This window comes from Calonectris borealis, unplaced genomic scaffold (assembly GCF_964195595.1).
Source record: "Calonectris borealis unplaced genomic scaffold, bCalBor7.hap1.2 HAP1_SCAFFOLD_35, whole genome shotgun sequence".
Classification (NCBI taxonomy): Eukaryota; Metazoa; Chordata; class Aves; order Procellariiformes; family Procellariidae; genus Calonectris; species Calonectris borealis.
This window is the reverse complement of record NW_027441451.1, coordinates 503,865-527,122: the sequence shown is the minus strand read 5'-3', so window position 1 is coordinate 527,122 and position 23,258 is coordinate 503,865. Positions and strand designations below refer to the sequence as shown.

Genomic DNA, 23,258 nt, shown 5'->3' with positions numbered 1-23,258 from the left:
CCCAGGCCCACACGGGAGGGAGACTGGGGTGGGGGCGGAGTGCCCATGGGTGAATGCTGCAGGGGATGCATGGACCACTCATGACCTTCACACCAGATCAGCCTGAGGGGGGGAAGGGGATGGAGCCAGTTGTCTTTCCAGCTGTGTGTGTGCTGCTGTTGGTGTGGTGGCTGCAAAGGTGCTGTTCCCTGTTGGAGCTGATCTGTGGATGGTCGGGTGTGTCCAACTTGAGTTCCTTGCAGATACATGGATTTAGCACTTTCTGTTTGAGTGATGCCACCTTGCGCAATCTCTTGTTTTGTGGGGCTCCAGTCAGTGCCCACCCCAGGCACATGCTGTCTCTGGAGATCCCCCAGGCTCCCCAGGCAACTCCACGCTCCTCTCCTGGAGGATGTCCTCTGCCCTGTCCCATGTGGGACAGCCCTGGGTATGTACCACAGTGACAATTCACCATCTCCACTGTAACCACACACCAACGGGTAGGTCAGAAACGCAACCCTTGGTCTCTAACAGCTACCAACATGACCATGAGCTTTTCTTTCTGAAATCCAAGGAGCAACAGGCCCTCTTGGAGTGAAATTCCTTGGTCCTGTTGTTGACATCAGCTCAGGAAGGACAGCCCAATCTTGAGGAACTGCACTGGGGAGATGCCATTTCATAACAGAGATGCTATGAGAGAGTCAACTCTGACCCAGTGGTAGAGACACTTTTATAGAGTTTCAATGTGAGACAGAGCAGGTTCATTCCTCTGGAGAAGTGAGATGAATACAGAAATTTATGTAGGAACATAATAACCAGAAATAACAAGGGAAATAATATTAACCATTATGATAAAGAAAGTACAGGTCTGCAATGGGAAACCATAGGAGTCATTTGTGGAGAGAGATAGGAAGTTTATCACTGTTGAGAAACATCCCTGACCTCACTTTCCTAATACCATCCTTGAGCTTCTGTTTTCTCATGCTGTAGACGAGGGGGTTCACTGCTGGAGGCACCACTGAGTACAGCACTGCCACCACCAGATCCAGGGATGGGGAGGAGATGGAGGGGGGCTTCAGGTAGGCAAACATGCCAGTGCTGATAAAGAGGGAGACCACGGCCAGGTGAGGGAGGCACGTGGAAAAGGCTTTGTGCCGTCCCTGTTCAGAGGGGATCCTCAGCACGGCCCTGAAGATCTCCACGTAGGACACCACAATGAAAACAAAACACCCAAATGCTAAACAGACACTAACCACGAGAAGCCCAACCTCCCTGAGGTAGGAGTGTGAGCAGGAGAGCTTGAGGATCTGGGGGATTTCACAGAAGAACTGGTCCACAGCATTGCCGTGGCAGAGGGGTAGTGACAATGTATTGGCCGTGTGCAGGAGAGCATAGAGAAACCCACTGGCCCAGGCAGCTGCTGCCATGTGGACACAAGCTCTGCTGCCCAGGAGGGTCCCGTAGTGCAGGGGTTGGCAGATGGCAACATAGTGGTCGTAGGCCATGACAGTGAGAAGGTACGATTCTGCTGAGATAAAAAAGAGAAAGAAAAAGAGCTGTGCAGCACATCCTGCGTAGGAGATGTCCCTGGTGTCCCAGAGGGAATTGGCCATGGCTTTGGGAACAGTGGTGGAGATGGAGCCCAGGTCGAGGAGGGAGAGGTTGAGGAGGAAGAAGTACATGGGGGTGTGCAGGCGGTGGTCGCAGGCTATGGCGGTGATGATGAGGCCGTTGCCCAGGAGGGCAGCCAGGTAGATGCCCAGGAAGAGCCAGAAGTGCAAGAGCTGCAGCTCCCGCGTGTCTGCGAAGGCCAGGAGGAGGAAGTGGGTGATGGAGCTGCTGTTGGACATTTTCTTCCTCTGGGCATTGGGCACTGTCGTAGGAGAAAAAGGTAGTGACAAGTTACGGGAGACTACTCTGAGTAATATCAAAGCCATTCCCATAGACCCTCGCCCTCTCACACACAGAGACCCTTTTCTTTTTCTAGGAGACCTTCCTTCAGGTCTGTGGCTGGAACCCTTGTTGGTGCTGGCCAAGCGTGTCATGAAGATCAGGGCCTCTGCCCATGGGCTCTTGATAAATCAGCCCTGCTTTGCAGCAATGGATTCATGGGACAAGCGTTTGACTTTGTCAAATGAAACTGCTCCTAACACAGAAGGGCCTGTCAGCATCTGCACTCCCAGTGCTAAGAAACCGGCATGGTAAAGGCAATTTGAGAGTTCTGTATTTTTTTACAGCTCCCCCTCCATCTCCCCTGGGGAGTTTTCTTCGATGTCAGAAACCTCCAGCATTTTTGTTACACTCAGGGAGAACACAATGAGTCCTATAAGGCAAGAGGATTGCCTGTGGCTTAGTGCGGAGTGAGGGGAGCTGGTCTGTCCCTCCACCTGGTTCCCAGTTTCCCTGTGCTTGCACTTTTCCGAGATGGAGGGCGATTACACTCCCATGTTACCCTGAAAAGCAACCAGACTCTGCTGAGAGCAGAAGGATCCACTACAGACCACAAAATGTCTCACCCTTTCTCAAGGTCTCAGCACCCCACTTCTAGCCCAGGACACTCGTGGCTCATTTCACCAACCCAAGAGCATTTCCTCAGTCCTAGAGTCTTTGCCATCTCCATGGGGCTTTCAGATAACACAAAGCTGCTACGGGGCAGGTTTGCATCCTGCCGGGCAGCTGACAGCTTGGAAGGCCACTCTGGGGAGATAGCCACCTGTCCTAATGATGGCATCTCTGTAAGGGAAAATCAGCTCATTCCCCATCCCCACTGACAGCATTGCCCACAACCGCACAGGGGAGAGGAAAGCTGGGACACCTCTTCCCATGGACACACCTGCGTGGGAGGACCCACAAGATCAGCGTGTGACCCTGCAGCTGAAACTCCCATCCCCAGAGAGCCTGACAGCAAGAACAAGAGAACAGTAACACAGGGCAGTGCAGAAACAAGGAAGAAGACGGTGAGGGTCTGGCTGAGCGAGGCCAGGGCAGAGGCAGCCGGGCACTCAGGACAGCGTTCCCCGCACCCAGCTCTGCAGCCACCTCCCAGACACCTCCATTGCCGGGCAGCTGCTCTCAGCCCCTGTGCTCTGCAGAGGGAACTGGGCACGTGGCTGGAGAGCTGCCCCACAGCTCTGCTGGAGCTCTGGCTGCAGAGGAGGTGGTTCCTGCCTTGGACCCCAGTGCCCTGAGGACAGGGGCTATGCTGGGTGGGAGAGGAGGCAAGGGGCTTGCTCAGAGGAAGGGGTTTGCATTGGAGGGGATGATAAGGAGATTTCCGAATCCTCCCTCCCACAATATTTCTGGTTTTGGTTTCCTCTCATTCCCTCATCATATCCCTTCTGCCTGGAGGTTTTCCTCCTGGGAGGTGTTTTCCTGTCCCATGTCTTTTCCCTGCTCACTAACCCCATTGTAATCTCTGTGCACTCACCTACAGAAACCTGCCTGTTTGCAGGGCACTACCTGGGCACAGGTCCTGTTTGGAGGTTCAAAAGGTCAGAACAACCTGATGGGTCCAACAAAGGTGATGCTGGTGCTGTCCATAGGCAGAGGAGTAGCTGAAGACACTTTAGAGGCTATTAGCAGACCTACTGACCACTCAGAGATACAGTTCAGAAGTCTCAATAGCTTCTTCAAACTTGACAGGTCCTTCTCTATTTCTCTTTCACTCCCACACTGCTCCTCTTCTGTCCCCTGCCCTCAGGGTAGGAAACTGAAACCACAGACTCGTGAAATCTCCTTATCTTTATAGTAAACCCTGCCATCACCTTCCCCTTGAAACATCCCCTTGGAAGTTTCCTCGTGTTGATCTGGAGGTGTGCATAGCCCTGACCCCGGCAGCACCCTCTCGACAGCAGAAGGACCCTGCCCTGCTGGGGCTCGCTCCTTCCACCCACAGCTTCTCCCCACAGCGCCGTGGGGAGCTCCCCGGGCAGGCTGAGTGCTGAGCCTGGCAGGCGGCAGAGTCCCTGCCCCAGCACACAGCCCCTGGGGTGCAGGGACCCTGCTCGCAAGGACAGCCCTGGGCACCCCTGCCTGCACACCCCTGCAGTCCCCCCCAGCAGAAGGCAGCCCTCATGCCCTGTCCCTCTGACCGTGCAGCAGGGAAGCCCTGCTCTGCACCATGTCCTCCTCCTCCACACCAGAGAAGGTGGGAGAGACCTCCGCAAATGTCCCACAGGCTGTGGCATGTGCCAGCTTTTGGAGATCTCTCCAGGCACTGCAGCTTCTTTGCCCTGCACCCGGAGACTTACCGTGTCAAGGGCTGTGAAGGTTTCTCCTCCCGTTCGTTCTCAGCATCCTCCCAGCCCAGACTGCCTCTAAGCTCTCTCTGCCTCGCTCCTCTCCCCTCGGTGCCTGCAGGCAGTGCCCCCAGCCCTGCTCCTGGGCAGAGCTGTCTCTCTGCAGCGCTGCCCGCTTGCCATGACCTCCCTCCATCCCAGGAGCCCAGCCCAGCTCAGCAGCAGAGGACCAGCCCAAGGCACCACTTGCTCTGCCCCCTCGGGGCTCCCTCCACGTGTCCCTGCGCCTCCAGGGAACCTGCTGGGAACAGCCTGAAGCCATCACTGATGGTCCCTCCCTCAGCTGGGAGAGACACTTCATTCCAGCAGGGGCATTTCTCCCATCTGAAGAAGAGTCAGCTCCAGGAATCACCTTTTCATTGGCCCATCTGTAGACAGGACACCCGGACAGGGACAGGGAAGGATCTCATTTAGCACTGCCCAGGGAAGGGATTCAGCCCCCATTCCATGGTTGTGGCCCTGGGGCTAGAAGTGGGCTCAGCTGCCCCCCACGCACAGCACAAGCCCACAGGAGGTGGGATTCCTCTGGCCTCAGCTCAGGTGTGCACACAGCAGACACCTGCATGTCAGCTCCTTCTCTCAGCTCCCTGCTAATTAATGGAGATGGAGGCCAGGGCTGACGTGGTCACATGCAAAGACCTGGGGACATCTGGAGTGCCAGAGGTGGTCCAAGATACCTGGAGCTAGCTGCAAGCTCTAGTGGAGCAATGCTGAGAGACAGGGCAGCATCTGGGGGCATCTCCTTGGACGCTGGAGGTGAATTTCTTTGGCCAGTGGAAATGGCATCAGATGCCCACATTTAGGATGATGGAGCCTGTCTCTCTTCTTTATGTTCTGGGCAGCCTACGCAGGGATTCATCTGATGGAGTCATGTACCACAGGGAGAGCTCAGTTCCTCTCTGTCTTTCCCATCCGCCAGGTTGACTAGATCTCCATTGACTCTAATGGCGGTGGTGTCCTGAACACTCTCCCATTGCCCAATCCACTTCAGGGCAGTTATTCCATTTAAGGCCAGTTACAGGCCTGTCATGGTAGGTGAGGTGCCAAGGCTCTCACACACAGCGACATGCAGTTGGCAGGGACAGCGATGGTCCTACACAGGAAAGCCATCCCCATGCAGAGCGAGGGTGTGACAGACACCCAGGCAGCATTGCGACAGATCCAGTGCCTTTGGGCCAGAAACTGATTGCCACCCCTGCAGCGTGGCAAGGTCCGTCCCTTCTCTCTCCAGTAGAGGTAGGGCACTCCATGAATGGGAAGCCCATCACACCAGGGTCACCACGCGTGTGCCTACACCTTCAGACTTCTGGTTTTTCTCTCCACCAACCTTCACTCACCCCCTGGAGAACACAGTCAAGGACCAGACCAACAGTTGTCACAGTGGGCCTGTCAGGAGCACCTTGTCATTCCTGGAGATCAGCTTCACCTCCACCAAAGGCCCTCGGGGACAGCAGAGACCCCACCGACAGCAAAGCCATGTCTTGTCAGGGCTGCCCTTCCCAGCCCTTGTCACCTCTGCCCTTGGGGACAGCAGGGTTTGCTCACTCTCTTGGCACCCAGGTTCAGCTTTCTGTTTCCACCTGCTCTCCACCCCGGCATGTCTCTGCTGTGAAGCAAAGCCTTTGCACACACGGGGGCTTGGACACTTGGTCCCAGGTTTGCCTAAGACAAGTGAGAGCTTGGCCTGGGGCTGCACCTGCAGTGCTACAGCCCAAATGTGCACTGATGGCCTCAGCCAGGGGCACAGCCAGGACGAGCTGGAGCCTGTGCTTTTTGACATGCATGGAGGAAGTGCCATGGCATGGTGGGACAAGTGACACAGCTTGGGGTGCTGCAATGGCTGGGTAGAGGCTTTTCAGGAGAGACAGGCTGGAAGGCTCAGGAGTGGGGTTCCCTCAAAGTGAAGAAGTTGTTTGGATGTATGGAGGTCGTTCATGGGGCCAGTGAGATGTTGGGTGAGCCCTTGTGAGTGTGGGTCAGAGGAGGGGCCAGTAAAAGTGACGTAAGAGTGGGAGATGAGGAACCCACAGGCACGATAAGGGCAGAGTCTTTTTGGAGCACCTCAAAGAAGTCTCTGGCTGCAGAACCCTGGGCCTCACTGGGGGACTTTAATGGCTTTGACATTTTCTGGAAGGGGAACACAGCAGGATGCAAACAGTCCAGGCAGCTTCTGGAGTGTTTTGGGAGAACTTCTTAGCATGGCTGCCAAATCGGCCAACAAGTGTAATGCAGACCTGGATCTGACACTTGCAAGCAGGTGAGAACTGGCCAGTGAACTGAAGGTCAGTGTAAGCCTTGGTTGTCCTGACACTGAAACAGTGGGGTCCCAGCTCCCGAGGGAAGTCAGGAAGGAGAATTGAAGGCTGTAGATGCCAGACATCAGAGGAGCAGACTTTGGCCTATTCTGGGGAGTTCTGGTGCGGTCTCGTGGTCAGCAGCATTGAAGGGCAGCAGAGCTCAGTGCAGCTGGTCTTCAAGGACAGCATCTTCCAAGCACAGAAATGGTCTCTATGAAAACTCAGTTGAAACTTGGATGTAAATTCAAGGGCACCATAATGAGCTGTTACTACTTCAGGGACAGTTCAAGAAGAAGCAAAGATAATATGGGATCACCCCTAAATCTAGTAAGAGTAGGCATGGATAGATCTGAGATATTTGATGTGCTCTTACCACCAGCAAGGTCTCCCAGGCCTTTGCGCCTCAAGGCAGGACTCTAGAGGAAAACAGCCTTCAGTGGACAGGAATCAAAGCAGTAGCTGCTTGAGCAAACTCAGATGTTACCAGTGAAAAGGGACCGGATGTAGAAATCTGTATTTACATCGAGGGAGAGAAAGTGTCATCAGCCTTGCTGGTCCATGTCCGTGGCCTGTGAAAAATAATGAGAATTTACAGACCAGTGTCAAAGCTGTCAAGATGAAGCCTTCTTACACACTTATTACGCCGAGGTCGTTTCTGCATATGTTTCAACTTCTGCCTAACATCTTCCTTCAGGGGTTGATGCACTTGCCCACACCGAGGCGGCCACTGCCTCTGAGATTCCCAGGGGTAGCTGAAGACCCCACATGGTACTGGGAAATGTTACCCAGGGCTGACAGGAGCCTTTCTGGAGCAGGAGCTGTGGACAGGCAGAGTAGGCCAAAGTATCTCAGTTGAGACAACTCCTTTCTCTCCCTTGAGTAGGAAGGGAAGCCTGGACAATTGCCCCCAAGGTGTCCAGCACTGGAGGAGAATGAGAAATGAGTGGGTCTAGATGCTGCAGAGTCTACTTGAAGACGCTCTTGTAACCCCGCTATGTTGGGACTAGTGCAGATTTGGCTGTTCAAAAGAGAGCATTCCATGCACTTTGCCTCTTTGCTTCCCTCTGTGCATTAAGGGAGCTCATGACTTCAGCGTGTGACTCGCTCTGAGTGAGTATGGAGAAACAGAGCCTGGGGCAGGGAGTGCTTTGGGGGTTCTTGGGGTCTGTGCTTGACACAAACGTGTTTTCTGTTGGTCTAAGGCCATCCACTGTGGAAAGTGGACTTCAGAGGAGGTAAGGTGGACTGAATATACAGCAGAGGAGAGTGGTTTATTTTTTATTGAACCATACCTTCATTTGGTTTTGTTTGCTGGAATTAAGAAACATCCTTCTGTGTCTGCGTGCAGCTCGTTCTCCAAGCAAAGCGGGTGGGAGTTGGTGCCAATGGGCTGAAACACGCAGCTACGGACTGTAGTGGAGAAAGCTCAGGTTTGAACAAAGGTGCTGTAAGTCCCAGGGGGCCGATGGGAGAAATGGTGGGGTTGGAGGTAGGGACAAAGACTGCCAGTCTGACATACAGGGCCTTGACTTCCCTACATCTTCAGCCTCCGTTAGGAGATGCTGAGGATCAATATCAGTTGGAGTTTTCTGGTACCACGGAATGTGTAAGCAGAAAAAGAAGAAGTGGAAAAAGAAGAAATAGTTTCTTACTGATATTTAGTATTGGAAACTTTTCACTTTGACTACACTCCTGAAACCTCTCACATTAACCACACAAGAACAGAGGAATGAAGGAAAGTTATGCCCAGAGACTTGGCTGGGTAGGGCATTTTGCATGTTAATGAGCCCTCTGGTGCCAAGGTCCTGAACTGCAGATACTGAAAGAGGATTGAACTGGCCTCTGGAGAAGGAAAAGTCAGCAGCACGTCTCCAAGTGCTTACAGGTTGAAGATCAGATGTGCAGGCAACTGTGAAAGGCCTTGATGTGTTTCATCAAGCAGATGCTCAAGCGCTGACCCCCATGCCCTAGGAATGGGGATCCGTTCCCTCCTGCGATGCTCAGGGCTCTTCCAGGGAGCAGGGAGATGTGGGGGGTGCAATGCCGAGGGCAGGGCTGCAGTAGGACTCCTCCCAGGCTGTGTGGAGGGTGGGTGAGGAGACAAGGAAGTGCTGGGGCTGTGAGGAACTGGTGTCCTCTCAGGGGCTCCAGTGGAAGAGACAGCAGCCATAGTCGAAAGGACAAGGATTTCAGTTCTGTTGGGGGGTCCCAGCCCCCACAAAGGGGCCATCTCCACCACAGGCTGTCCTACACTGTTCTGTGCCTGTGCCTCTTTCTCTGCAGATTTTAACCACCAGCCGTGATTCCCCACCTCACTCTCACCCCATCAAGTCCCAAGCTTTACTGATGACTTTCTGTCCTCATTGACGAGTTCTTCAAACACAAAGCTGAGGTTTTCTGAGGTTCTGCCAATGGCTGTGAGTTCCCCACACACTGTGCGGCTTCTTCCAAAGCCCTGTTAATGCTCCTCAATCACCCAAGATGTGATGGGACATCAGCCCAGGAGGTTTGTGTGTTCTCCAGGCTCATGGATGTTTGCCTGAGGCCCATCCAAGCGTGGGGAGTGAAGGAAGAAAAGAGATCAATGTCAGCTCATTGGGCACTACTGAGCACATTCCCCCCAGCAGTGGGCATTCCCCTTCTGCCAGGCTGAGCCGTGCACACAGGATGGAAATGTCTCTATCATCCCTGTTTGTACAAGAAGGGCCTTTCTTCCTGCCATATTCCCAGGACAATCCTCCTCTTCTTCCTCCTCCACCTGCAGACATCAACTGCTGTCCATTGCTGGGCTCAGGCATGGTTGTAAGGATTTGCTAAAGCCATCAGCCATCCCCTTGCTTCTCCCGGACATCCCCCGACCCTCTCTCCCAGACCTACCCATGGCCAATCACTGCTGCCCAGGGCCTCTCGCTCTTCAGAAGAGGCCTTGAGCTTCTTGGTTCTTCCTGGTGCTCATTATAAACTTCCTCGCTCACTCCAGAGTTCATGGTGAGCTTTCTTGTCCACAACAGGGCCTTTTTGACCATCTCTTATGAAACCGTTTTCTGTTTATGATCGTCTGTGCAGAAAGAGCAGTCACAGAAAAGCACCAAATGGATCAAAACGGATGCTGCGTGAAATGCCATAAAAACCTGCTGAGTTCCCCCCGCGGCTGTGTCTTTCTGGCAAGGAGTCTGTCCTGAGAAGGGGATCCAGCCTCTGCCACTCTCTGGAGAGGCAAACCAGCAGCGTCCATGCCACCTGGGGAGAAAAAGGGTGACTTGTGCAAGACCGCCCTTCATCTGAACCACTTCGATATGTACTTGGGCACGGAGTATCATGCCTTAGAGTGCAAACACCGATCTGATGGGCACTGCCCAGAAGGGCACCCACAGATGCAGACTGCTATTTTGCAGGTGTTTATATTTAGGCAGATTAAACTTTTTAAAAATTTTTTCTTAATTTTTTAAATACTGATAGCCTTAGGGAAATCACACAGACACTTGAAGGATTATTGATGCATTTTAACATGATTATGGACAAAAGACCCACCAGCTTTGCATGTAATGTGATGCCACAGGCCAAGATTGGATGGTTTGGGCACCGTCCTGGGATCAGGGAAACAGAAGCGTGCTCCCACCTCCCCGACACCCTGCCCTCCTCACTGAGGCGTGTGAGAACCTCTGCCAACGAGGTCTGAGCTCACAGTCGTGACAAGTATCATATGTATAACTGCAGCCAACGTTGTCCTGCCAGCTCGGGATTTGAGCTTCCATCTGAGTCAAAACCCCTTCAGTTCACACTACCTCCAGCTTCCCTCTGAGGCTGGCTGTTGTGTGGCACAACTGTCCCGGCTCTCCAGGCAGGCTGGGCAATGGGTTGATGCCTGAATTGGAAGTTTTCCTCTTCCTGGGGTACAAGACCCTCGATGCAAGAAGGCTGTAGAGATTTCGGTTGCAGAGGTTTGAAGTAGTCCTTTCAAAATCTGAGCAGGGTGAGCTTTGGAGCCAAGGAAAAATAGAGCAGCTCTCAAGGGTGTTTTTGAATTAGTGCTACACCACCAGTACCTGCACTTCCAGTTCCCAAAGTCCTACCTGTGCAGCAGAGAGCCTGGAGTTGTGAGCTCCCTTCATCTGCCCCGCATGTCAGCATGTGAAATGGAACTAACCTAGTCACAAAGTTGGGTTTGGTTCTCTCCACAGCCTGAAGCACCACATGGGTCAGGAGACAAGCCAGGATACCTGACGAGGACTCACACTTCTCTGCACTTAAAGCTTAGGGTTCCAGGGAATCTCAGGTGGCATGGCATACCGATTCCTGGTTTGAAGGAGCTGGTCAAGTGCCTCGTCTCCATTTCTGTGGTGGTGGCTTTGATGCCTGGCTGATGTGCAGACTCTGTACATGGTTGCTGACACCTATTGAGAAACCTGCTCTGAAAGGTTTACCAAGGTAGGCTGTTCTTTTTGGAAGGGTATTAGGAGAGTGAAAAGGAAGAATGTGGGTTAGGACAAATGAAAAGGGATGCCAAAGATGTGGTCAGGGCTGTTTGGGGGTACTTGTAAGGCAGCCCTGCACGTGATGTGAATTATTTCTGGGGTCAGGGAGAACCTGAGAGCTTCCTCTACTCTGAAACCATGAAGGGGAAGGAAGGACAGCATCCTTCAGGCTGGAAGGGACCTCAGGAGGTGTCTCCACCAACCTCCTGCTCCAAGCAGGGTCAGACCAGATTACTCAGGCCTTTATCCAAACACATCTTGATCATATTCCAGGACAGAGCTGGTGCACGCTCCCTGGGAAACAGCTTCCAGAGTTTGACTTTCCTCATGATTGAGAAGTTTCTCCCTTTATCTAGCGTCCTGCCAAGCTCAACCATCCAGCTTCTTTTTTACCCATCTACTTATACACCCATGCAGACCATAATATCCTCTCTTGGCCACAAGAATATTGTGGGGGATGTTGCTGAATGGCTTGCTGACTTCCAGGGAAAAGACCACCACCGCTCTCCCGAAGTCCAGCAGTCCTGTCCTTTCATCACAGAAGGCAAAGAGGCCGGCCAGGCACAATCGACCCTGGGTAAATGCAGTCACCTTCTCTTCCAGACCCCCAGAGGTGGGATCTGAGTGGACGTGCTCTGGGGCACAGCCTTTAGATCCACGGCTCATGCATTGGCCATTTCTGAAAAGTGCAGACCACATTTGGGTGCTGCCAGGCGTCAAGGAGTTCTCCCAGTCTCCGTGACCTTTCAGAGATGATGGAGGGTGGCCTCACTGTGCCACCAGCCTGCTCGCTCAGCTCCCTGGGATGCCGCCCCTCCTGTCCCAGAGACTGGTAAAGATTGCATTAGTCCAAGTGACCCCGACTTGATCCCCATCCACTGCTGGCTGTTCTTCTCCAGATTCCTACCTCGAGTCACAGAGGCCTGGGAGACCTTGCTGGCGAAGATGGAGGATGAGAGGACATGGAGAATCTCACCTCTATCCCTATGAAATTCAGCAGTGGCCACACAGTGTCTTTGTTTCTTCTTTAACTCTTCCTCAAGGAGTCAACACTCCTTATGGTGCCCTTGAGTTGCCTTACAGGTCTAGACTCAGTTTCGATCGGGACTATTGCTGTGCCTGGAGGATGCTGTCCTTGAAGAGCAGCTGCACTGAGCTCTGCCACCATGCCTTGGCAGTTCATTCCATCAGTGTCACAGCTCGGTCTCTGACATGAACGGCTCCAGCTCACCGTGTCTGTGGCCCTGGCTGAGGGCATTGCTGCACATCAGGGCTGAAGCACATACGCTGTGGAACCAGGCAAGCTCTGACTTGCCATAAGGGGTCCTGGTACCAAGTGTCCTCGACCCCGTGTGTGCAAAGGCTTTGTTTCAGCAAGACTCGCTCACCCTTTAACAGTCCCATATGGCCAGTGCGAAAGTCTAATGGAGAGTGGAGACTAACAGTAGACTATCGTGGCCTGAACGAAGTCACACCGCTACTGAGTGCTGCCGTGCCGGACATGGTAGAACTCCAATACGAACTGGAGTCAAAGGCAGCCAAGTGGTACGCCACAACTGACATCACTAATGCGTTCTTTTCAATCCCTTTGGCGGCAGAGTGCAGGCCACAGTTTGCTTTCACTTGGAGGGGCGTCCAGTACACCTGGAACCGACTGCCCCCGGGGTGGAAACACAGCCCTACCATTTGCCATGGACTGATCCACACCACACTGGAACAGGGTGAGGCTCCGGAACATCTGCAATACATGGATGACATCATTATATGGGGCAACACAGCAGAAGAAGTTTTTGAGAAAGGGGAGAGAATAATTCAAATCCTTCTGAAAGCCGGTTTTGCCATAAAACAAAGTAAGGTCAAGGGACCTGCACAGGAGATCCAGTTTTTAGGAATAAAATGGCAAGATGGACGTCGTCAGATCCCAACGGATGTGATCAACAAAATAACAGCCATGTCCCCACCAACTAGCAAAAAGGAAACACAAGCTTTCTTAGGCGTTGTGGGTTTTTGGAGAATGCATATTCCAAATTACAGTCAGATCGTAAGCCCTCTCTATCACGTGACCAGGAAGAAGAACGACTTCAGATGGGGCCCTGAGCAACGACAAGCCTTTGAACAAATTAAATGGGAGAGAGTTCATGCAGTAGCCCTTGGGCCAGTCCGGGCAGGACAAGATGTGAAGAATGTGCTCTACACCGCAGCCGGGGAGAATGGCCCTACCTGGAGCCTCTGGCAGAAAGCACCAGGGGAGACTCGAGGTCGACCCTTAGGGTTCTGGAGTCGGGGATACAGAGGATCGGAGGCCCGCTACACTCCAACTGAGAAGGAGATATTGGCAGCATATGAAGGGATTCGAGCTGCTTCGGAAGTGGTTGGCACTGAAGCACAGCTCCTCCTGGCACCCCGACTGCCGGTGCTGGGCTGGATGTTCAAAGGGAGCGTCCCCTCTACACATCATGCAACTGACGCTACGTGGAGTAAGTGGGTCGCACTGATCACACAACGGGCCTGAATAGGAAACCCCAGTCGCCCAGGAATCTTGGAGGTGATCACGAACTGGCCAGAGGGCAAAGATTTTGGCATATCCCCAGAGGAGGAGGTGACACGTGCTGAAGAAGCCCCACTGTATAATAAACTACCAGAAAACGAGAAGCAATATGCCCTGTTCACGGATGGGTCCTGTCGCCTTGTGGGAAAGCATCGGAGGTGGAAAGCTGCTGTATGGAGTCCTATACGCCAAGTCGCAGAAACTGCTGAAGGAGAAGGTGAATCGAGCCAGTTTGCAGAGGTAAAAGCCATCCAGCTGGCCTTGGACATTGCTGAACAAGAAAAGTGGCCAGTACTTTATCTCTATACTGACTCATGGATGGTGGCAAATGGCCTGTGGGGGTGGTTGCAGCAGTGGAAGCAGAACAACTGGCAGCGCAGAGGTAAACCCATCTGGGCTGCCGCATTATGGCAAGATATTGCTGCCCGAGTAGAGAACCTGGTTGTAAAAGTACGTCACGTAGATGCTCACATACCCAAGAGTCGGGCCACTGAAGAACATCAAAACAACCAGCAGGTGGACCAGGCTGCTAAGATGGAAGTGGCTCAGGTGGATCTGGACTGGCAACATAAGGGTGAATTATTTATAGCTCGGTGGGCCCATGATGCCTCAGGCCATCAAGGAAGAGATGCAACATATAGATGGGCTCGTGATCGAGGGGTGGACTTAACCATGGACGCTATTGCACAGGTTATCCATGAATGTGAAACGTGCGCTGCAATCAAACAAGCCAAGCGAGTAAAGCCTCTTTGGTATGGAGGACGATGGTTGAAGTATAAATATGGGGAGGCCTGGCAGATTGATTATATCACACTCCCACAAACCCGGCACGGCAAACGCTATGTGCTCACCATGGTGGAAGCAACCACCGGCTGGCTGGAGACATACCCTGTGCCCCATGCCACTGCCCGGAACACCGTCCTGGGCCTTGAAAAGCAAGTCCTATGGCGACATGGCACCCCAGAAAGAATTGAGTCAGACAACGGGACTCATTTCCGAAACACCCTCATAGACACCTGGGCCAAAGAGCACGGCATTGAGTGGGTCTATCACATCCCCTACCACGCACCAGCCTCCGGGAAAATCGAACGATACAACGGGCTGCTAAAGACAACACTGAGGGCAATGGGTGGTGGGACATTCAAGCATTGGGACACACATTTAGCAAAAGCCACCTGGTTAGTCAACACTAGGGGGTCTGTTAATCGAGCTGGCCCTGCCCAATCAAGACTTTTACGTACTGTAGATGGAGATAAAGTCCCAGTCGTGCACATAAGAAATATGCTGGGGAAGACAGTCTGGGTTACTCCTGCCTCTGGCAAGGGAAAACCCATCCGTGGGATTGCTTTTGCTCAAGGACCTGGGTACACTTGGTGGGTGATGCAAAAGGATGGGCAAGTCCAGTGTGTACCTCAAGGGGATTTGATTTTGGGTGAAAATAGCCAATGAACTGAATTGCATGATGTCAATTGTTATATGATATTGTATATCATTATTTCTATGGTTGCTATCAATGGTGTAGCAGTAAAAATCACCCAGATTAATGAAGAATGAGCTAACTCTGATGAAACCGAGCAAAGTGCAACGATGATAGAACTGGACGAGCGCAGCAGTACCGAAATGAGAACTGGCTTCAGGATGCAACAGCCCAACACCACACACCATCTCTCTGGCCCTGAAAGACTGTTATAACAGATGGAGCCCAAAGTCATGGACTAAATGGACTCAATGGACATTTTAGAGGGATGGAAAATAGGCTAAGGGAATGATATCTGTGCGTGCATATATATATATGTGTATATATAAAAAGAAAGATAGGGTGGTTAATTGAAATGTATTAAAAAAAGATGTGAGACCTAAGCATGACGTAAATGGTATAGAATAAGGAGTGGATACTGTCCTGGTTTCGGCTGGGATAGGGTTAAATTTCTTCCTAGTGCAGTGTTTTGGATTTAGTATGAGGAGAATGTTGATAACACACTGATGTTTTCAGTTGTTGCTAAGTGCCCTCCTAGTCCAAGGACAGCTCCCCTGCCTACTGACTGAGCTAGGTACACAAGATGGGAGGGAACATAATCAGGACAGCCAGCCCAGCTGGCCAATGGGGTATTCCATACCATGTGACGTCATGCTCAGTATATGAACGGTAGGCGTGATCCAGGAAGTACCAATCGCTACTTGGTTATCGGTCAGCGCGGGTGGTGAGCAATTGCATTGTGCGTCACTCATTTTTGTATATTCTATCATCATCATCGTCGTTATTATTGTTGTTGTTGTTATTATTATTATTATTATTATTATTATTATTATTATTATTTCCCTTTTCTGTTCTATTAAACTGTCTTTATCTCAACCCACGAGTTTTTCTCACTTTTACCCTTCCGATTTGCTCCCCGTCCCACTGGGGGAGAGTGAGTGAAGGGCTGCGTGGTATTGGCTGCCTGCCAGGTTAAACCACGACAAGCCTTTTACTGCAAGCCAGTGACTGAACCTTTCATTTTGCTCTTGGTGTTGCCTGCAGCCCCCATCAGCTCCAGGTGAGCTCTGGCTTTCCTAAACACATCCCTGCATGCTCAGGTCATGTTCCTGAATCCCCCCTGCACAGCCTGTCCTTGCTTCCACCTCCTGATGGCTGTGCTGGAGCTCCCACCTGTGCCTGAGCCAGTGCAGCCCCACTGCCCAGCACGTGCCCCCACATCCCCCTCAGCAGACACAGCACAGCACAGGGTACGTTTGGGGTGGGGAAACGCTCCCCACCACAAGTCCCTGTGCCAGACCTCAGGGTCCATCCCCACCAGCCCTCCTTCTTTTGCAGCCCGCCAGTGCCCAGCCCCAGCCGTGGCCCACGCAAGGCTTTGCAGAGAGCCCCACTCTGGGCTCTGCCAGGTCTGGGCAAGAAGAGAGCCTGGGGCAGGGCTGGCTCTTCCCCCAACACAGGTACCAAGACCAACAGGAGGGAGGAGGTGGCCACAGAGCAAAACCACCCCTAAACTGGGATGAGTGGCCAGTGCTGGAAATGGCCAAGGGAAGAGGCTGGGGTGGGGGTGTGATAAATGCCCTGGGGGACCTTCTCGCTCTGTCCTTGCCACCAAGGGCACAGAGCAGCCTCCTCTCTCCTGCACCCGCCTGTCTCAGTTCCCTGCCAGGAGATTGGGCTCTGCACCACACACCCACTGGAGCATGTCCCTGCCCTGCTTGGTCACACAGCTGAGGTAACATCGGTGTTGTCCTCTCCCAGGCACTTCCCAGCCCAGCCCAGACCTTTCCCAGCTCTTCCCATCTCCCCTGCCCTCTCCCCAGCCCAGCCCCGCAGAGCAGCCCAGCCTGGGCTGGTCCCACGGCAGTGCCCACCGCAGGGTGCTGCAGAGCTCTGGGCACTCACCCCACGGCCCCAGCCCCTCTGAGGGGCACAGCAGCTGCTGGGGGGCAGAGAGGGGTCTCAGCCTCCCCATCAGCCCCAGGGATGGAGGCTCACCATGCCATGAGGAAATGGAGGTCAGCGAAACCGAAGAGCTCCTGGTCTTGGGTGCAGGAGATCCCCAGCCCAGGCTGCCTCTGGAGCTCAGTGCCAGCCGCTCTCCCCAGGCCAGCACCAGAGTCCTGGTCAGGGGACAGAGCAGCCTGCCCCGAGTGGGTGCCTGCAGAAAGACCTTTCTCTTTCTCAGGGATTCCTCCCTGCAGCACAGAAATGCTCCCTTGCTCTTCTCCCTGGATGTCCCGTGCCCCAGGTGAGCATGTCCATGCTGGCCTGGCCAGCCTGTCTTGGTTCCCACCCCGTGCTCTCCACAGGGCCCTGAGCTGGCAGTGCTGCTCTGGAAAGACCAGGTCCTGCTGTCGTCCATGGCCATGGCTCCAGGGAAGCAGCAGCCCCATGTGAAGGTGGCAGCAAGGATCTGTCCACTGAGGCAGCAAGGGGCAGCCCCGAGGTCCACAAGTGTCTGCTCCTCCATGTGGCAGGGGGGCTCGTGGCCCCTTGAGCCCTCCTGTGTGCTGGGGCTGCACCCCCAGCTCCAGAGGAGATGGAAGAGATGGGAACAGAGACAAAACATTTTCTGCTGCATTCTTTATTCCCAGCTCCTTTACCTACACAGGGAGCCTGGCTCCATATGTACATGAGGTCTTTCGGGTCCAAAAAGACTGGTGGGGGTGGGAAAGACTAATATTATTTAAGTGGAAGTAATATATGATGTATAAGAAACAAAGAGAAAAACAAGACACACATGATCAAAAGAACATCTGAGCTTTTCCTGAGGAGGATGGACACCTTATTGATGCTGCAGTAATGCGTCTTCAAATAGTTTCCTCAGGGCATCCTTGAGCTCCTTGTTTCTCACGCTGTAGATGAGGGGGTTCACTGCTGGAGGCACCACTGAGTACAGCACTGCCACCACCAGATCTAGAGCTGAGGAGGAGATGGAGGGGGGCTTCAGGTGGGCAAACATGATGGTGCTGACAAAGAGGGAGATGACGGCCAGGTGAGGGAGGCACGTGGAAAAGGCTTTGTGCCGTCCCTGCTCAGAGGGGATCCTCAGCACGGCCCTGAAGATCTCCACGTAGGACACCACAATGAAAACAAAACACCCAAATACAAAACCGACACTAACCACAAGAAGCCCAACCTCCCTGAGGTAGGAGTGTGAGCAGGAGAGCTTGAGGATCTGGGGGATTTCACAGAAGAACTGGTCCACAGCATTGCCATGGCAGAGGGGTAGTGAAAATGTATTGACCGTGTGCAGGAGAGAATGGAGAAACCCAGTTCCCCAGGCAGCTGCTGCCATGTGGACACAAGCTCTGCTGCCCAGGAGGGTCCCGTAGTGCAGGGGTTGGCAGATGGCAACGTAGCGGTCGTAGGCCATGACAATGAGGAGACAATACTCTGCTGTGATGAAAAAGGCTAACAGAAAGAGCTGTGCAGCACATCCTGCGTAGGAGATGTCCCTGGTGTCCCAGAGGGAATTGGCCATGGCTTTGGGAACAGTGGTGGAGATGGAGCCCAGGTCGAGGAGGGAGAGGTTGAGGAGGAAGAAGTACATGGGGGTGTGCAGGCGGTGGTCGTAGGCTATGGCGGTGATGATGAGGCCGTTGCCCAGGAGGGCAGCCAGGTAGATGCCCAGGAAGAGCCAGAAGTGCAAGAGCTGCAGCTCCCGCGTGTCTGCGAAGGCCAGGAGGAGGAACTGGGTGATGGAGCTGCCGTTGGACATTTGCTGTTTCTTGGCATAGGGGTACTGTTCAAAACTGGAATAGACAAGGAAAAAGTATGACAGACTTCTCCAAGCAAAGCCACTCCTTTTTTCATAGAAATCCACCCCCCGCCCCAAAATGAAATGCATTTCCTTCTCTGTTTTGTGCTGGCTGAGTGTGCTGTGAGGAGCAGGACCTCTGTCCATGGCCAAGGAGCCAGCTTTTCTCTGCTGCAGTGGGTACCTGGCAGCTGGTTTGTGACAGCTCCGATGTTCCCAAGGGATGTCAGATGTCATCCGCCCTTAATGGAAAAGATCAGTATCTGCACTCATGACTCTCAAGAGCGTGGGCTGCAGAAGAGAGGCTTAGCGTGTCCTTATAAGAATTTTGTCTCTGTTTTTTATTGTCCATCATCACATCTGGTGAGTGTTCTTTTTAGGGGTAGAAATGCTCATTTCTATGACTGAAAATGTGAAGAGTCTTGAGACAGGAGAGGCAAAAGGGCTCAGCTCTCTGTGGCTTAGTGCAGTCAGGTGAGCTGCAGTGTCCATCAGTCTGTTACCCAGCTGCCCTGCTCTTTCCCTTGTGCTGCCTCAAAGATGACTTCACACACAAATTACTCATTAAAAGAAACCAAACCAAACCACTGGACTCTGATGAAAGCAGGGGAGCACTGTTGCAGAGGGCAGATCTGCACACTCTTCTCTTTCCCACCCCAGAGGTGGAGTTGTGATGGAGAAGGACACCGTCCCTCACAAGAGAAGCAAAGGACTCTGAGCGGAGAGTACTGACCTCCAAGGGAAAGCTCAGCCCTCCCTGGGATCCTGCAGGAGAGCTGTGCCTTTCTGGAGGGCAGCTCGCAAGCCCAGCAGGACAGGCAAAGCGGAGGGTCAGGGGTCCTGAAGATGGGATGTCCTAAAGGGAGAGTCAGCTCATTGCCCAGCAGACAATGCCCAGAAGACATCCACAGTGAAGGACCGAATGAGAGCTGCCTTAATGGAGCCTACCCCGGTGCTTGTTTGCAGCTTCCTCCCACCCCCTGCCCAGGTCTCTGCTGCCTGGAGCTGTCCCTGCCGAGAGCTGGTTCCCTGTCCCCACCTCTCCTCCCTGTTGGTGCTCACAGACCCCATCCCACCCGCTGTGTGCTCAGCTCTGCCCTGCAGACCCCTCCCAGCAGCCGGGCACTGCGCAATGTCTTCTCTGTCCATGCAGGCTCTGATGGGATCATCAGACCAACCCTTATGAGGCTGGAGAAGTTGTACTGCTGCTGTCTGTAAGCCACGGTGTGTTGATTTCTCATACTCCCTGCTTTATTCACCTCCAAGAGTAACAGATTTGGAAATCCAGTGCCTCCTCTTGACATGAGACATTAATTTCTATGTCCCATTGCCCACCCAGGCAACCCAGAGTACAAGGTAGAAAGAACAGGACACTTGATTTACAGGTAGCCCCTGCCTTGCTGTGCTTCTTCAAAAGTCTTCTGGGAAAGTCCTGTAGTGATCTGAAGATGTGAGCAGCCCTGACCCAGGCAGCACCCTCTCGACAGCAGAAGGACCCTGCCCTGCTGGGGCTCGCTCCTTCCACCCACAGCTTCTCCCCACAGCGCCGTGGGGAGCTCCCCGGGCAGGCTGAGTGCTGAGCCTGGCAGGCGGCAGAGTCCCTGCCCCAGCACACAGCCCCTGGGGTGCAGGGACCCTGCTCGCAAGGACAGCCCTGGGCAACCCTGGTTGCACGCCCACATGCACACCTCCACAACCATCCCTGGGAGAAGGCAGCCCTCATGCCCTGTCCCTCTGATGGTGCGGCAAGGAAGCCCTGCTCTGGAGCACTTCCTCCTCCTCCACATTACAGAAACTGAGTGAGTCCTCCTGACAGAGCCCATAAACTGTCAGATGTACCAGTTTTCGGAGATCCCTCCAGGAACTGAAGCTGCATTGCCCTGCACCCAGAGACTTACCACGTAGAGGGCTGTGAAGATTCTCCCCCAGTGAGCTCTCAGCATCCTCCCATTCCCGACTGCCTTTAAGCTCTCTCAGCCTCGCAGGTCTCCTCTCGGTGCCTGCAGGCAGTGCCCCCAGCCCTGCTCCTGGGCAGAGCAGTCTCTCTGCAGCGCTGCCCGCTTGCCATGAGCTCCCTCCATCCCAGGAGCCCAGCCCAGCTCAGCAGCAGAGGACCAGCCCAAGGCACCACTTGCTCTGCCCCCTCGGGGCTCCCTCCACGTGTCCCTGCGCCTCCAGGGAACCTGCTGGGAACAGCCTGAAGCCATCACTCATGGTCCCTCCCTCAGCTGCGGAGAGACACTTCTTTCCAGCAGGGGCATTTCTCCCATCTGAAGAAGAGTCAGCTCCAGGAATCACCTTTTCATTGGCCCATCTGTAGACAGGACACCCGGACAGGGACAGGGAAGGACCTCATTTAGCACTGCCCAGGGAAGGGATTCAGCCCCCATTCCATGGTTGTGGCCCTGGGGCTAGGAGTGGGCTCAGCTGCCCCCCACGCACAGCAGAAGCCCACAGGAGGTGGGATTCCTCTGGCCTCAGCTCAGGTGTGCACACAGCAGACACCTGCATGTCAGCTCCTTCTCTCAGCTCCCTGCTAATTAATGGAGATGGAGGCCAGGGCTGACGTGGTCACATGCAAAGACCTGGGGACATCTGGAGTGCCAGAGGTGGTCCAAGATACCTGGAGCTAGCTGCAAGCTCTAGTGGAGCAATGCTGAGAGACAGGGCAGCATCTGGGTGTGGCATATTGTTGAGAAATAATCAGCGCACTGCTCCGTGGAAGTAGGAAAAAGATCTTACTCTCGCCCATCCGCACAGCTTATATACTACTATTCACTTGTTATCTACGTGCTACAATACTGTCTCTGTGTTTAGCCCTTCTTATAATTTCTGCATCTCATGACAAGCAGCCAATCTTTTGAATTGCTTTGTTTCCAAGGCATCAATCACGGGGGTTTCGGCCACCTGCCTCACTGTTTCCATTTCGGTTTCGGGATCAGCAATATTCACTCCCTTCTTGCTGTTCTCATGGTTTTGGTGCCAGCAAGGCCTCAGCATTTGCCCAAGGTTTGTTCAATGATACAAAGTCAGAACCATCCACTGTTGCTCTTATCCCTACTCCCACATCTCGCCCTTTTTTGTTTGCTGCTTGGATTAACATGACACGTTGTGACGAGCGGTTAATCATATTCTGTACACAGGATAACAAGCATGGAGTGCATAGCAATACACAGATAAAAACTCCAACACACAACAGAGCAAGGCACAAAAGACGCTTAAGCCATCCCGCAAGGCCCCAGTTGCTTATCCAGCTAAAAAAGTCAAAAAACGGATTATTATCGCTAAGAACAACTAATTGCTTAGTTAGGTCTTGCAAATGCTGAATGCTAGCATGAATAGATTCCGAATGATCACTCAAATTCATACAACACATCCCTTCAAAATCTTGGCAACCACGTCCTTGTGCTAGTAATAAAAAATCAATAGCAGCTCTATTCTGTAAGGTAGCATGACGTACGGAATCAACATCCATAAGAAGGTTGCGAAGCGCTTTACTTGTAGCATTTGTTTCTTTTGCTAACCAGCAGCCGAGTTTATTGAGTGATGCTAGGGCATGAGCTGTGCCTACACTTGCAATCAAACTGGCCGCAACGCGTTCAGCGGAACTCCAAAAAACAACATTAGAATCACATGTGGAGTCAGAATAAGTTGTACTCCTTTTAGTGCGTGCAAGCACGGAAGCATGATTAAAGGCAAATCGGTATGGATTGAACAATGTCAATTTTCCAAAGGTACAAGGACCTCCATTAGCTCGGCCAGGAATACCCAGCCAGGCTCATTGCCCACAAACCAGAAAAATCGAATCAGGAAGTTCTATAGGGGATGTTCCTGATTGAACCTGCGAACCAAGAGCAGAATTACACCACATGGAAGCATTCTGATATATTCCCACTGGGGATATATCTATGCCAGCGCTGTTCGCGTTGTGCCCAGTTGTGTAATTTACAAAAAAGCATAGCAGTGCTTGCACTACCCCTAAAATATCTAACTCTTGCGGCGGTAAAGGCAAGGCAGGAAAATCATTTACATCGTTAAGATTCTGATACCATGTGGCACTCTTTCCGTTCGATTTGCGCCAAGACGCTTGGCACCACCAGATAGGTTGCCGTGTTCCAGGAGCTGAGCAATCGGGGAGAACCGAATCGTTGTATAAACGTCCCCAACGATCCAGTCCTAACGGTACACCCACCAGACACGATCGGAAAGGGCTGGAAGGCGTAGCGAGCACCAGGCATAGGCTGTCTGTCCCCGTGGCGTTGGCAAGAGTCACCCACATGTTTCCGGCTGATGGGAAGAAGGGTGCTCCGTGGGCGATTCTGAGGAGAGATATGGTCGCACACAACGCGCGGGGGTCCACCTTGGCCCAGCACCTGTTGACACACAAGCGTACCCTCGTTCCCATGTTATCAATGGTAACG

The 23,258-nt window shown here is 53.0% G+C and overlaps 1 protein-coding gene across 1 annotated transcript; it reads right to left on the bottom strand.

Moving 5' to 3' along the window:
* Nucleotides 1–869: 869 nt before the first annotated feature.
* On the bottom strand, nt 870–1,916 carry LOC142076233 (olfactory receptor 14C36-like). The gene has a single exon (XM_075138611.1). The coding sequence runs from the start codon at nt 1,914–1,916 to the stop codon at nt 870–872; it is 1,047 nt and encodes a 348-aa protein (XP_074994712.1).
* Nucleotides 1,917–23,258: the final 21,342 nt, after the last annotated feature.

Excerpts from the sequence above, each read along its gene's own strand:
- LOC142076233 (XM_075138611.1), bottom strand. The coding sequence starts at position 1,916 with ATGGCTTTGATATTACTCAGAGTAGTCTCCCGTAACTTGTCACTACCT.